The sequence below is a fragment of the Oratosquilla oratoria genome, chromosome 23, assembly GCF_046742065.1.
Source record: "Oratosquilla oratoria isolate Oo_2021 chromosome 23, ASM4674206v1, whole genome shotgun sequence".
Lineage (NCBI taxonomy): Eukaryota > Metazoa > Arthropoda > Malacostraca > Stomatopoda > Squillidae > Oratosquilla > Oratosquilla oratoria.
In genome coordinates this window covers 18,694,563-18,710,803 of record NC_134799.1, presented here as the reverse complement: position 1 = coordinate 18,710,803, position 16,241 = coordinate 18,694,563, and the positions used below count along the sequence as shown (strand labels likewise).

The following is a 16,241-nucleotide window of genomic DNA, read 5'->3' as shown; positions in this document are numbered from 1 at the left end:
AGTGCTCCCCGTCTCTATAACAGACTTCCTGAAAATGTTAAAATGGCTGAAACTACGACCATCTTCAAGAAGAGACTAAAGACACACATCTTCACTGCTTCGTATGACTTGGAGAATGTAGTGATGAAATCTGATTTTGGACTTTAGATATTCTACGCGGGGGGCTTGGAGAGCTGTCATCGGCTGAAAGCCCCTAGAAGCCATCACCTAAGTAACCTAAGTAAGTAAGTGTGTGTGTGTGTGTGTGTGTGTGTGTGTGTGTGTGTGTGTGTGTGTGTGTGTGTGTGTGTGTGTGTGTGTGTGTGTGTGTGTGTGTGTGTGTGTTTGTGTGTGTGTGTGTGTGTGTGTGTGTGTGTGTGTGTGTGTGTGTGTGTGTGTGTGTGTGTGTGTGTGTGTGTGTGTGTGTGTGTGTGTGTGTGTGTGTGTGTGTGTGTGTGTGTGTGTGTGACTTCGGTTGAGGGGCGTACAATGTTGATCAGGTTAAAGCACACCTTGGGCTTCATCTGTCTTATTACAAATAATTAATAAGAATCATCCTTGACTACGCTTCCGTAGCATGGTTTCCAACAATCAGGAAGACAAATATAGACATTTTACAAGTTATATACAAAATAAAGCATTGGGAGTATTAATTGGATTCACCCAAACCATCCCAATAGGACACCCACACAGATACAGACATTTTACAAACTATATTCAAAATAAAGCATTGGGAATATTAACTGGGTTCACCCAAGCCACCCCAATAGGACGCCTATACAGAGGAACTAAAATCCTCCGCATACAATATCCCATAAAAAGGATAGGTACAAAATTTTACGCTAGAATGAGTCTTCAACCTCACTCACCATCTCAGTAAGTCACACAAACGCTACCAGACGAACGTAAAAGACAAATAGATATATCGAACTGAATGAATTAGATAGAATAAAAACATTACGACCATCCGTACCCCCATAATACATCCGCAAAAAAAAAAAAAAAAAAAAAATATATATATATATATATATATATAATAATAATAATTCATACCTATATCACTGAACAATCTCTTCGAACATGACCATTAAGCTCAATACTTTCCCAGCAACCCCGAGATATCAACCCCACAGATAAATCCCTCTAAAAAAAAAAAAAAAAAAAAAAACAAAAAAAAAAAAAAAAAAAAAAAAAAAAAAAAAAAAAAAAAAAAAGGGGGCCTACACTAGCAAATTTACGTTCAGGACACCATCCAGCTTTGAGACTGTGTCAACATAGAATAGGCCTAGCCATAGAACCAAACTGCCCTAGAACCAATCATCACTCAGAGGACAGTGAACACCTCATCTTACAATGCTCCACACTAACCATCCCTAAACAATAATACAGTATCTCTTCCCTGAGTGACCTATGGTCCCACCCGGAGCCGTAAGTCTCCACCTAGAGAGACCTGGAGCAACGGATTGATTGGTTGACTGTTTGGTAGAAGTAGAATTGTAACAAAAATTTGGTTGGTTTCCTGTACACATTGATTTCCAAGTTGTTATTATGTTTGTTGAGGAGAGTATTCAGAAACGGAAAAGGGTCGTCAGTTTCTTCTTACGGCGTAAACTGAATTGGTGTTTCCACGCCGTTCAGTGATTTCAAAGAAGGAAAGGCCCTTGGAGGTGCAGTCGTGGCTGCGAGGGCGGCGGCGCGGCGGTGCGAAGTCGCCGCGTCACGGTCCGCGATCCAGCCATAGACCCCTTGGAGTTGCGGCCGATGTTGGAGGGAAAGAGAGGAACGGGGGAAGTGGCGTTGCTTCTGCCAGCACGACTATGGGTTGCGGCCCATGGCTAGATTCAGCGTCGTTTTTCAACTACCCTTCACTTGCCCCGCACATTAGTTTCCGGGAATCATAGGAGAACGTTCTCTCACGTTTCTGTAACACCATTTCCTCAGTGACATCATTGAATATGACTATTCTCCATACATCTTCGATATTTGATTGTACCGTCAGGCAACCTTGTAGCACTTAAAGAACATTCTAGAATAGATACCCTCATATAACCTGGAGTGGACTTCGGTCAAGTATTAGGCTTACTTTTATTCTGAATCATTTATCATCTAGTCAGGTAGCAGGGTGGGTAGAGTTCTGGGGAAATAAGTGAGCGTGCGGGAGGAACGGTCCGTAAACATCAGAGTTGGATATTTGAGCAAGTCTGTAAGTCGTGAGCGAAAAAAAAATATATATATAGAGAAAGATGCTAACAAACTACGTTCAATTTTGGCTATGAAAGGCTATGTTAGGCTTGTTTATGTTACGACTTTTCCTCCTCGGACTTATATCCTGTGACTTTTTATTTTCTGGATTCGTGTAGGCGACTGAATAGATCAAAATGGTGGTTCCCGACCTTTAGCTAGCCCAAGGTTTGATTCCATTGTTAGGGTGGATGGGTCTGGCGTAATTTGCATCGACTTTTCCTCAACCCGTTCCGCCATGGTGACGCCTCCTTAACCAGAGCGGACTCCTCAATGGGCGTCGCCGTGACGAAGAGGGATGAAGGGAAGTCAAAGGATTACAAATACGGAGCATGCCGACAGGAGACCTTTTGGTCCATAACTAGGCCAGAGGCGAAAAAAAGTATTATAATGATAAAACAAATAAAACAAAATAGAAATTATAATAGTATAAATAATAATAAATAGAATTAATAAATGCATATGTACAGTTAAATGATAAACAAGTAGATAGTAAATAATAATGAATTGACAGATAAATAATAAATGAAAATCATGCAAATGATAAATAAACAGACAAATAATGACAAAAATAAACAAATAATATAAAATAAATGGCAGTCATTACAGCAGCTTCCTTAGGTGTTTATCTAAACGAATCTTAAAGCTTCGAACTGAACTACATTGCACTGCCTCTGCAGGAAGTTTATTCCATTCATTAATTACACGGTTGCCTAAGTTGTATCTACCCACTTCCAAATTAAATCTATTTCCTAACAGTTTGAGGCCATTATTTCTTGTCTGATTCTCATTCAGTGTAAAAATGTTGTCAATTTTGATGTTCTTAATTCCTTCCATATATAATTTTTGTGCTAGTTAATGATGCCAGCCAGTCCAGTGGTCCCCCATTACTTCTACCTTTATCGACTGGTACAACATTAGCCCTTTTCCGCACTTAGAAATTGGTACAACATTAGACCTTTTCTAATTATGTGGCACTATTCTTTATTTCTAATGAACATACAATAACACTGTATGCGTGTGTGCGTGTGTGTGTATACTGTACACACACACACACACACACACACACACACACACACACACACACACACACACACACACACACACACACACACACACACATTATATATATATATATATATATATATACATAATATGTGTGTATATATGTATATATGTATATATATATATACATATATACATATATACATATATATATACACACATATATATTTATATATATATATGTATATATATATATATACAAGCCCACCGGCTGCGGCGCCCTGCTTCGCGCCCTGGGGCTCCGCCCCTGCTTTTTGTACTGTAGCCCCCGTCGGACAATAAAAAATTAAGAATAGTTGGTACTTTTTTATTCACCAAAAATCTCATTCGCAACTGTTACATTTCTTCTTCGGGGAAGGTGGAACAACCTCAGACACACCCGAAGCTTGTTCTTCTTGGTTAACCTCACCTTCTTCGTCTTCCGGTTCCCGTCTTCTCTTTGGTGATCTTTTGGTCTCGGAGTCCTCGTCATCCTGGGGCGCGCCATCTCTGTCGTCTCCTGTGTCCTGGTTTTCCATTGGTGACACGTGTTTCACTAACAACTTCTTTAACTCGTCCAAACGCGATGACATTTTCTCCTCGGTCACTAACAACTTCTTTAACTCGTCCAAACGCGATGACATTTTCTCCTCGGTCACTAACGTCTTCTTTAACTCGTCCAAGCGCGATAACAATTCCTCCTCGAATGTTTTTTTGTCGCTGACAACCTCCTCTTCATCGTCCTCATCACGCATAAACCAATCCGGCATGATCATCTTGACCCAGTCCTCTTCTGAGATTTTGTGGATATCTTCTGGGATGTTATTAGTCCTTTCAGACTCGTCGCTTTCCTCCTGTAAAAGGGCTGCGGCGGTTAGAACGTCTTCCGCGGGACCTTCTCCGTCGTGTTCTCCGTCAGGATCATCAAACAACTCCTTATATATTACGTTTAACGCAGGACGGCGTTCAACGTCGTCTCCTACCTTACGCCAGCCCGTGTAGTGCACAAAGCATCCCAGCTAGTGACCCTCGAACAGGCCACGTACAACTGTCCGTGTGCGAAGCACTGTACGGAATCAAGCAACAGCCCGCACCGCTCAAATGTTTGACCCTGGCTCTTGTTGATAGTCATGGCGTAACTTAGCTTGACGGGGAACTGCTTACGTTTGAACGGGACAGGGGTATCTTGGGATTCTAGCACTACACGCGGAATCAAAACCTGCTCGCCTCGGTAGCTACCCCCTAATATCTTACCGACCACAACGTGCTTTTTCAGATTAGTAACCATTAAACGGGTTCCATTGCAAACCCTAGGAGGGCAGATGTTCCTCATCACCATAATGACACAACCAACTTTCAGCCTCAAATCGTGCAGCGGCAACGACGGGCTTGTCATAGCGTTGAAAACCGAAGCTTGCACGTCGGTGTCTTGATCTGACGGCGTGTCAACGCTGTAATAGACCACCTCCTTCTCCTTGTTCAGATCATAGATGAGTTGGTTAACACAGCCAACATCGTCGTTGGTAGGCGATACTATAGACCTCTTCTCGAAGTAGGAGAGGTTAAGATGGTTATCCTCCAAATCGTTGTAAACCTTGAACACCAACTCCTCTCGTGAGTTAGCCCGTATACCGAAACCTTTCTCGAAGAAGAGCTCTCCGACGTCGCGGGTGCCTAGTGCTAGAAGCTGTTTAGCAAACTTGGTGTTCTTTTCGTCGCCCTTCTTAAGACGAACGTTTTCAGTTAGCTCTAGCTTGGCCAGCCCGTCCCACATGTAACTCGATTTGATGCAGTAGGCCAGTTCCTCTGTCTTCCCTCCGTTTCTTATGACCGGCAGGATTTGACGGAAGTCTCCTGCACAGACAAACACCTTTCCTCCCATGAACTCGTCGTTATCCATGATGTCTCTCAGAGTGATGTCCAGAGCAGCCAACATATTCCTGTTAGCCATCACGACTTCGTCCCAAACTATCAACTGGGTCTGCTGCAGCAGCCGTGCCATTTCTGTGTTCTTTTTGACGCTGCACGATTTAGTTTCGTCATACTCCATCAAGGGTATCTTGAACATGTTGTGGGCTGTTCTGCCCCCAGAAAGGACGGTCGCTGCAATCCCAGATGAGGCAACGGCTAAAGCAATCTCCCCCTGGGAACGTACTGTGTCCAGTAACAAATTCAATACGAAAGACTTCCCGGTACCTCCCGCAGCGTTGACAAACACACCGTTGTTTCTGTAACGATGTCTATTTTCCACTCGGCCCATAACGCTGTCGTAGACTTGTCGTTGCTTATCGTTGAGAAGCTTAGTCTTTTCTTCGACAGACTCTTTCAACCTCTGCTTGTTGTACGCCTTCTCTCTCCTGATGAGATTAGATGGCCGCACGCCTCCCCTTGAAGCAGGGAGACCGTATTGTGTGATGGAGCCCCTACCACAATTCAGCACGTGTTGCTAGATATCGTCCAAGGCATCCAGGTAGATTTCATCGTTGTAATCCGTTAGGTTTGCTATATGCAAGTAATCACTGGAAAAGTAATCTTTTACTTCTTCCCATATTCCGGACTGGTCCTCGAGATCAGAAAAGACCAACATACTCGCATAGGTTTCTCTGAGCTGTTTCCTGTCGTTAGTGTGGTTAATGATGTCCATAATTGTCTCTTTCCAAGTAGCTTCATCGGTGAGCAGACCTAACGCCTTAACGGCTTCTCGATTTGTTTCGTACATTACACCGTCTATAGTTCGAAGGTCTTCGTACGATTTGGGGCCCTTTTTGTGGGTCAGCAGGAGCCTCATATAGAAAAGCTCTACTGTCTTCGTCGTTACAGCACGAATGCGTCCAAGACTATATGAGCGCCCAGAACGTTCCTCCCACACAGATCCTTGTAGGTTATATGTGTAGTGGAAAGGTAACTGGTGGTAATACAACGTAGCTGCGAACGCGTCTTTCTGGCATAACTTGAAAAATGCTGTTAACTGAGTATCCTTTTCGGTTTTTTGTGTAACTTGTTCGTCCGTCATACGCTCATTGAAGAATACCATATTCTCACCCTCTAAGTGCAAATCCAACATCAACACCGGAGGGAAAGACCTGTGGATATCGAATTTGAAAATCTTCCACGTCGCCTCGTTAGAGTTAACATATCTGGCCTCTTGGTAGTTTTTCACCTCGTTCACAACTTCGTTTTCTCCTGATGTTTTGGTGAACAATATCTTGTCAGCCCCTTTATTGACGTACTTTGTGACATAGGCTATGGCCTTTATGGAATTCGAACACTCGACGTTAACGTGAGCGTTGTACTTGAGACAAAGATAGGGGTTGTAAGGCACAACCCAGGTGTTATCTACGGTAACTGGGCCGTCCTTCAACTTTATTTGGAAGGAGTTACCACCTTCACCTATGGAACGTCTAACGTACTCAGGATAGCCGTTGTTTCCGAACAATAATTTGTTTCTGCATGTCTTAGGAAATCCTTTTCCGCATTGCCCAGGCTTTTTGCTCTTTACCTGGCAACACAACTGTGACTCGTCGAAACCTTTGCAGGGCCCGTGTATCATACACCGTGTAACCGTCTCGTATAACCTTGGTTCCTTATCCTTGTCGGGTATCTCGGCTCTAATGACCTGCTCTACAGTATCTGCTGTTACACGCACCCCCATCCACAGTAGTATGTGAGCATGTGGCAAACCACGTTTTTGCCATTCTACGCTGTAAAGGTAGGCCTTAACGGCCCGAAGGCCTTTTTGTGCACCAAGTCGTCCATGAGACTATCCAACTTCAGCTTGAACACCCTACTGATGATATCCGGTCTATCGGTTGACTGTGCTCCTGAACCGCCAAACTTCTTTACAAACTCTGTCACTTCCGTCCATCTAGGGTTCATAGTGAATGTTATGAAGTAGTCGGGCGAACCATAGGCCGTCACATAAGCCAAAGCATCCTGCTGGCGCTGTTTCATGTACCTAGGACCTCCTACAAACGTCGGGGACAACACTATACGTTGCCCAACATTACTTTTTTCAGCCGCATTCAACACATCAGCCCTTTCCTTACGCATACTGGAGTGTTGGTACTCTAAAAAACTTAGACGGCTAGTCTCGATTTTGACATAATTATCGACCACAAACTGCTGGAACAGCCGTCGTCCTTTTACGATGTAGTTGAGGACACCTTCTCTCTCCATGTAAAGAGCCGAGTAGTACATAAGCGCTGTCAGTCTTTTGGCGGAGCCATTCTTTTCCATTGTAAAACTGTAACCTTTGTCTCCGTTGGGTATCAACAAAGGGTATTGGAAAAGATCGTAGAAGTAATTTGTCGAATTAATTATCCGAACGGCGTGTTTCGACCCAGGGAGAAGGGACGCTATCCTGACTTTCAAAGTGTCGGTGTCTGGTCCAAAGTTGACTATGGCCCCTACTTGGCAGGAAGCCGTTGGCAGATGGTAGACACCTTTGTGTTCCCTGGTTGAAACGTTTTCTGCGGTCTTTAAAGTGATGGTCACATCAAGCATAGACCTGTTGTTGGTAATATGGGTCTGGATGAGCTTCTTTGATGTCTCCACTTCTTTCAGGATTTCTCTTAACGCCGCGTTGTGTTTCACCAAATGCGCGTATAGTTTCTCTATGATGTCTTCATTCCTTCGGTATTGAGCGCTCTCACGACTTCTGCGCTTAATCGTCTCAGTGTTTGCGTCATTCTTGTGTTTGTTGAAGTTATTAAAGCGGTCACAGCGTAGTTTTAACTGCTGCTCCTTATCGTGGTAGAAATACAAATCCAGGAAACTTGACGCAGATTTCCAAAACGGTGTTTTCGACGGTTTAAGCCCCAAGGTGTCACCTTCTGACACCAACAGGTTCGGTTTCATTGCACCCAAACGGTGGTAAACCTTGCCCTGTATCTTGTAGCTGATTATCGAATCTTTTTTGACGCTCATGGGACTCGAGGACGCAAAAGAGGTAAAAGAGAAAACGTTTTTAATCTATACAGTGTTGTTGAGAAAGTGATTTGAGAACGGAGAGGAACCATCATAAAGTCCCTTAATACCCTCGTCCAGCGGTGCCAACTCGTATATCGACTTGGGTGTTTTCCCACCATTGCAACAGATTGTCTTTCTTTCTCCCTTGAAAAGTAAGGCTTGGCAATTCTTGCACCTAAACGCGCCTATCTCGCCTACCGAGTGCCGAGGCACCTGTGATTCGCTGCTTTCTGATATGTAACCACAAAACGTCTTAAGCACACGCTCTTTCATCTCTAAGAACACTGGTTTTTTACCACGTTCTTTACGCATCTCACGCATATTGGCTATCCTTTCGACTGCCCCAGCACGAATATCATCGGTAGCCTCAGGGGTAAGCGAATGCGGTAAATCGGTCTTGTTCATACGCTTAACCTCCATTCTAATAGCTTTCGCCACCTTGATTTCTTTAGCCTTTTTTCCCCTTTTAATACGCCTAATCTCTGCTTTAGCAACTTTCGCTGCAGCGATTTCTTTGGCCTTCTTATCTTTTTCGGCTGCGATTTCGGCTTTTGTTCGTCTCGGGCGCCTTTTCCCTTGTTTACTGTTTTCTGCCTTGGTCTCTTTCAAGCTTTGCTTCAACTCTTCCAGAGTAACATCCACAGGTAACGGAACTGGCTCCGGACCGCCAACACCAATAGACGGGCGAACCTCCGGCTCCATTTCTACTCGTTCCTCTATTATACTCTTTTCAGGCTCCGCCTCTTGTTCTTCTGCGACGACCATAGGAAGTGGACCTTCTTCGATGTCCACAGGAACGATTTCTCCCTGGGGAGGTTCCTCAGTCCTATGAGCTTGTTTGCGGGCTATTTTTATCGCGTAGGCTTTCGCCTTTTCTAGGCGTTTTTGTGTCCCGAAGCTCCTCTCCAGGTAGTGTTTCTGGTACTCTTTGTGGTCAGACTTTCCCCCGTGTTTGGTGAAGCTTATGTAGCCAGCAAAGTAGTGTTTCGTGAAACCTTCTATCCTTTCTTCGGGAATTTCTCCAGCGTAAACTTCCAGGGAATCCAGCAAACCGTCGTCATAAACACAGTCTTTCTGTTCCTTTAGCAGATTGTTAAAGGTTATTACTTTTCGCTGGAACACCTTTATCTGCTCCCTTACTTGTAGCCCTTTGGTCTGCCCCCCGTAGAGGCTAGGGAACTTCTCCTTGTGCTCACTTTTTAGTGCTTTGCTCATTTCCACGTTCTTATCTACCTCTCCTTTGCTGAGCTTCTTCTGCCCCGTCACCCATCTCCAGAAGTGGCGGTGCCTTTGCACCCTCAGATTTGATGTAGCTCCAACCATCTTCCCTCAAAATAACCCGGGACACCGCAAATAACCTGACACCTAGAATCATTCTGGAACACAAAAAACCCTCACGGCCAAAACTCGGCTGTAACGCTTTTTACCACGGGAAGGTGTAAGTAACTGGACCCACTACCATTATTTTTTTTTATTATAGATATATATCGGTATTCGTAAACGAAACACCTCAAAGTGAATTCCAAACTGAAACCTGTGAAAAGTCTAGGGTAAACTTACTCACTACGGTAAATATAACAAAAGAAAAAATTAAAAGGTGTATAGATAAACTCAAAGTTAATAAAACACCAGGGCCTGACGGTTGGCATCCAAGAATCTTAAAGGAAATGAAAAATGAGATTGTTGTTCCATTAGAAATTATTTTCAAGAAATACATCATATCCGGAGATGTCCCAAGAGAATGGAAGCTAGCTAACGTTACTCCCATATTCAAAAAAGGTGACAAAAAGAAACCAAATAACTATAGGCCTATAAGTTTGACTTCAATCGTTGGAAAAATAATGGAAACTATCATCAGAGATGCTATCGAATATCATTTAGAAAGTAACCGTTTGATAAATGATAGCCAGCATGGTTTCAGACGGAAACGTTCTTGCGTGACTAACTTACTCGAATTCTACAACACAGTTATCTCGAATTATGACAAAAGAAACAATATAGATTTAATATATCTAGACTTTGCAAAAGCTTTTGATACCGTCCCACACGAAAGACTAATTACTAAATTAGCTTTACACGGAATAAGTGGTAGCCTATTAAGTTGGACTAGTAATTGGTTGAAGGGTCGAAAACAGAGAGTTGTTTTAAATGGAAAAACTTCTGGATGGAAAAATGTTACAAGTGGAATTCCTCAGGGTTCCATTCTTGGGCCACTTCTATTCATAGTATATATAAATTATATAGACCATGGACTAAAATCTAGTGTTTCCAAATTTGCTGATGATACAAAACTGTGCGGAGTGGCAAATGATCACTCAAACCAATTAGATATTCAAGAAGATTTAGATAAATTACAGCAATGGTCTGAAAAGTGGCTTATGAAATTTAACACAAGTAAATGCAAGGTAATGCACATAGGTAAAAATAACAGTAAGTACGATTACAAGTTATTTGGAAATTCGTTAACAAAAGTGGATAGTGAAAAAGATCTCGGCGTAATTATCAGTAACGACCTCAAATCATCCAAGCAGTGTATTTCAGCCTCTGAGAAAGCAAATAAGATACTAGGAATAATTGCGCGATCTTTTGATTTCAAAAGTCCATCACTCATTAAGAAGCTATATAAATCGTTAGTTCGTCCACATTTGGAATATGCTGTTTCCGTATCGTCACCGAATCTCATTAAAGACATTGACAGACTGGAAAAAGTACAACGGCGAGCCACAAAACTGATTCCAAATATCAAAAATAAATCATACGAAAATCGACTAAAACACATGAATCTGTTTTCCCCCAAAAAGCGTAGACTCAGAGGTGACTTGATACAGGTCTTTAAGATTTTAAAGGGAATTGACAACATCAAAAATGACAAAATGTTCACATTGAATGAGAATCAGACAAGAAACAATGGTCTCAAACTGTCCGGAAATAGATTCAAATTGGAAGTGGGTAGAAACAACTTTGCCAACCGTGTTGTTAATGAATGGAATAAACTTCCTGCACAGGTAGTGGAATGTAGTTCAGTTCGAAGCTTTAAGAATCATTTAGATAAATACCTAAGTAAGATGCTGTAATGCTTATAATCTATCTTATATTATTTGTTTTTGTTTTGTTATCTTTTGTCTGCCTGATTTTCATATATTATTAGTTATATATCAATTTATTATTATTTACTATTTACCTGTTTGTTTATTATCTAACTATACCTATGCATTTATTTATGTATTTCATTTGTTATTTACATTATTATAGTTTTTATTTATTATTTTATTATTAATATTATTCTTTTTTTCGCATCCGACCTAGATATGGATCAAAAGGTCTCCTGTTGGTATGCTCCGCCTTTGTAATCCTTTGTAATATATATATATATATATATATATATATATATATATATATATATATATATATATATATGTGTGTGTGTGTGTGTGCGTGTGTGTGTGTGTGTGTTGTGTGTGTGTCCTGCATATGCATATATATATATATATATATATATATATATATATATATGTGTGTGTGTGTGTGTGTGTGTGTGTGTGTGTGTGTGTGTGTGTGTGTGTGTGTGTGTGTGTGTGTGTGTGTGTGTGTGTGTGTGTGTGTGTGTGTGTGTGTGTGTGTGTGTGGTTCACCATGGTCTTGGATCACATGTTGGACTCGTGATCGACAGTTATTAACCTCCCGGGTGAGAGCTAAGAGCTCGTATGACTGATCCATGGGTAAAACTGTGACCTTACACGCACACACACACACACCCAACTCCCCGCCCACGAGAGTTGAAGTAGCACCCCGTAGCGAGGTGATACTGAAATTATTTCAGCCCTGGGAGGGAATCGAACCCGGACCGCCGTAGTGGCAGGCGAGAACTCTAACCACAGCGCCACGAGGTGTGTGTGTGTGTGTGTGTGTGTGTGTGTGTGTGTGTGTGTGTGTGTGTGTGTGTGTGTGTGTGTGTGTGTTTGTGTTTGTGTGTGTGTGTGTGCGTGTGTGTGATTCACCATGGTCTTGGATCACATGTTGTACTCGTGATCGATAGCTATACTCCCCCCCCCCCGCCCCGAAGAGAGTTCATTTATGACCGATCTATGGTTAATGCTGTGACTTTACACGCACACACACACACACAACTCCCCACCCACGAGAGTTGGAGTAACGACTCGCAGCGCAGCGATACTGAAATTTTAGCCCTGGGTGGGATTCGAACCCGGACCGCCGTTGTGGCAGCCAGGAGCTCTACCACTGCGTCACAAGTCGTATGTGTGTGTGTGTGTGTGTGTGTGTGTGTGTGTGTGTGTGTGTGTGTGTGTGTGTGTGTGTGTGTGTGTGTGTGTGTGTGTGTGTGTGTGTGTGTGTGTGTGTGTGTGTGTGTGTGTGTGTGTGTGTGTGTGTGTGCGTTTACCTTGTTGTATTTACCTAGTTGTATTGGTGTGTGTGCGTGTGCTTGTGTGTGTTTACCTTGTATTTACCTAGTTGTATTGGTGTGTGTGTGTGTCTGTGTGTGTGTTTCACCACGGTCTCAGGCCACGTGCTGGACTCGTGATCGACAGCTATTACCCTCCCAGTCTGTGGGTAATGCTGTGACCTTACAGACACATAAACACACCCAACTCCACGCCCTCGCAGCGCATCGATACTGAAATTATTTTAGTCTTGATCGAGAGTCGAACTTGGACCGCTGGAGTAGCGGTTGCGAACGCTACCACTGCGCCGTCGAGTCGCAGTGTGTGTGTGTGTGTGTGTGTGTGTGTGTGTGTGTGTGTGTGTGTGTGTGTGTGTGTGTGTGTGTGTGTGTGTGTGTGTGTGTGTGTGTGTGTGTGTGTGTGTGTGTGTGTGTGTGTGCGCGCGCGCGCGTGTAGCTGGGGGTGATGCTTAGAGCTTGGTGGCATCATTGGTCTAATCATCAGACTAATGATGAAACCAAGCCATACTTAACACATTAGACTCTAACGTGTTAAGTCGGGCTGAAGACGCGGCTATGGCAACTGTGGCCTAAAAACTCCCGCGCCTCGACTCCACCCCACCCCCCCAACCTCCCCTCGCAATTTTTTCTCTCTTTGAATACGAGGCCGTCGTCACACATCTTGAAATCAAGGACAATTGCCCCACTTCCTGTCTTTTTATTTTATGTTGCCGAAGCTGATTTTCTTCAACGATTTCAGACTTTATATACACATATTTTTTTCTCTCTCTCTATTGGGGTAACCTGAAAAGATCGAAAATGCCATATCAAAAAACTCAAGAAAATTAGAAAGTGCTTCTGGTATCCGGGATTGTCTAGGTGTCGGAACTTTTCAGCAAAATTTAGAGATTCCCAGTGAAAGGAACTATCTGTATAATTTTTGTTTTGATTAGAATCAGACGAATGTATGCTGGTTGGGTTGCGGAGGACCCGGGCAGAAGGGAATTTCAGTGAATCGAGAACCCCCAACTTCACCCGAACCCCCACCCCACTCCAACCCCCACCCTACCCCGAGTCAAGGACCATCCACCTTTCCGACGGAAAAAAAATAAAAGTCATCCAAAGGGGGATACCTGAAGTCAAGTAGACTTCTCCACCTTGACAATCAAAGGAACGAACTTCCTTCCTTACCAAGTAGCACTTACCCATTCATTCTGACTGTCGCCAAGCTATTTCACTCAGCCATTGTGGCCGAAAGTCTTCATCATGGGGGACCGGTTTTAAGGAACATACAGGGGGCGGCTCCTCCATCTGTTTCTCAATGGGGCCCACAGCGTCGTCCTCAGCCCAGTGTTCTACTTAAACCCTCTCCTCTCGCCACGGTGACGACCCCTACCTCCACCTCACCACCCAAGGATGACATTCATCCCGCGTCAGCCAGAATAGAATTTATAGATATGTCAGTGTCGTAGGTTAGAGGTTAATGGAAACATTTCTAGTTCCTACTACCTTCTCTATGGTGACATTCCCCAAGCTCTAGATAGGGCGATCTGACGTCAACCAGTGTAAGATAGGGTTAAACCTTCACAGAAAGACAACTGTGGAGAGATAGTGATGGAGGGTACAGAGGGAGTGAGTGAGGAAGGGAGAGATGGTAATGGAGGATATGAGCAGAAGGGAGGGAGAAAGATGGGAGTGGAGACGAGGAGAAGGGGAGGTGAAAGAGGGGAAAGGAGGGTTGGAATGGGAAGATAAAGTGGGAGATGTGGTTGGGAGGAAGTGGGTGGGGGGTAAGTGACTCACGTAACTTAAGTAGTGGTCAACCACAAATGACCACTGCTTCTCTACTCCACCTTCAGGCGCATATATGCCGGCGATGCTTATCAGGTAATCTCCCGATAACGCTGATAAGCTGGCCCCCACTTGAGCTCCGTCTGGGGTCCTGGGTACGTGGCCGCCGGTGGAGGAAATGTGGGGACCGAGAGAGGAGAGGGGAGGGAGGGGAGGGGAGGGGAAGGGAGGGGAAGGTCACGTGGAGTTGAACGTGGGACTCCCCTGTTCATACTCCACTCCATCCCACCAGCCCTCCTTCTTAGCTCATTTATCAGCTTTCTTCGGCATCGCTCTTCACATTAACGAGGATAAAACCTCCTCCATCTCCCTCCCTCACTCTCCACTTCAGAACGACTCCATCCACCGTAGCGCGAATCCCTTCCTCCACCTGTTACCCTTCCTCCCTCCCTCCTCCCTAAAACCATGTTCCTTCTCTCTTCACCCGCCCCTTCTTCATCCTCCACATGTCACTCTCACCCCCTATGCCAGGCACACAGCCGGCGAACTTGGGTATGCCCGGGACTGTCTGGCACTCTGGCCTGACCTCATTCAGCACAATGTGCCACTATATGAAGCTGCGTAGGACTATTTAGGGGCAGGGGTACAACATGGTGCGAGTGTCAAGGAGGGTGAGGCCCACCAAGCGGTATTATATGAAGGATACCTACATTTATAGGGGCACACAAAAATGCGTACATAGTTAAATATGTACACAAATACATGCGAGTATATATATATTTATATATAATTATATATATATATATATACATACATACATACATACATACATACATACATATACACATACATACATACATACATGCATACATACATACATACATACATACATACATACATACATACATACATACATACATACATACATACATACATATATACATACATTATGCATACATACATACATACTTACATGCATACATACATACATACATACATACATACATACATACATACATACATACATACATACATACATACATACATACATACATACATACATACATACATACATACATACATACATACATACATGCATACATACATACATGCATGCATACATACATACATGCATACATACATACATACATACATGCATACATATATACATACATACATACATACATATATACATACATACATGCATACATACATGCATACATATATACATACATGCATACATACATACATGCATACATATATACAAACATACATACATACATACATATATACATACATGCATACATATATGCATACATATATACATACATGCATACATCCATGCAGAGGTGGATAGAATAAAGTTAAGGTCAAGAATGAGATGAATGGATGGTGTGATGGTTTTAGTAAAAGAGGAATATCTGTTGAGCAGGGAGTAGAGAATGATTGTAAATGGACTAGAAATTGAGGTAGCTCGAAGGGATTTCTCCTCGTCTTCTCCATTTTCACATGAGAAGACGAGGAGGGAGAGTCGCTGTTTAAATGAAGCGGTTGGCCCTGTAACATTATGTGAACGTTACTAGTGCTTTGGTGCCGACGGAGTGCATGAAGCTCGAGTGAGTTTCATGGTTTTATTCTGCTTAGTGCGAGTGTCGACCTAGGCTGGATCGGGCGGTCGGGCTCTGAGGCTGCCATAACCGCGAAAGTGACCGCGGGCCTTGGGTCGCGCACCGCTGGCTACAAGTACAGAAGAGAACTGAACATGGGGATCAAAACCTGTCTCCTTATATACACTGTTTGCGTACGCTACAGTAGCAAA

At 43.3% G+C, this 16,241-nt stretch overlaps 2 protein-coding genes across 2 annotated transcripts; both read right to left on the bottom strand.

The window, feature by feature from the left end:
- Positions 1 to 4,243: 4,243 nt before the first annotated feature.
- Positions 4,244 to 5,524, bottom strand: LOC143037721 (ATP-dependent DNA helicase Pif1-like). Its single transcript, XM_076206265.1, has one exon. The coding sequence runs from the start codon at positions 5,522 to 5,524 to the stop codon at positions 4,244 to 4,246; it is 1,281 nt and encodes a 426-aa protein (XP_076062380.1).
- Positions 5,525 to 5,710: 186 nt separating this feature from the next.
- LOC143037720 (uncharacterized) lies at positions 5,711 to 6,916 on the bottom strand. Its single transcript, XM_076206263.1, has one exon. It carries the CDS (start codon positions 6,914 to 6,916, stop codon positions 5,711 to 5,713), a length of 1,206 nt encoding a protein of 401 aa, XP_076062378.1.
- Between the last annotated feature and the right edge of the window lie 9,325 nt (positions 6,917 to 16,241).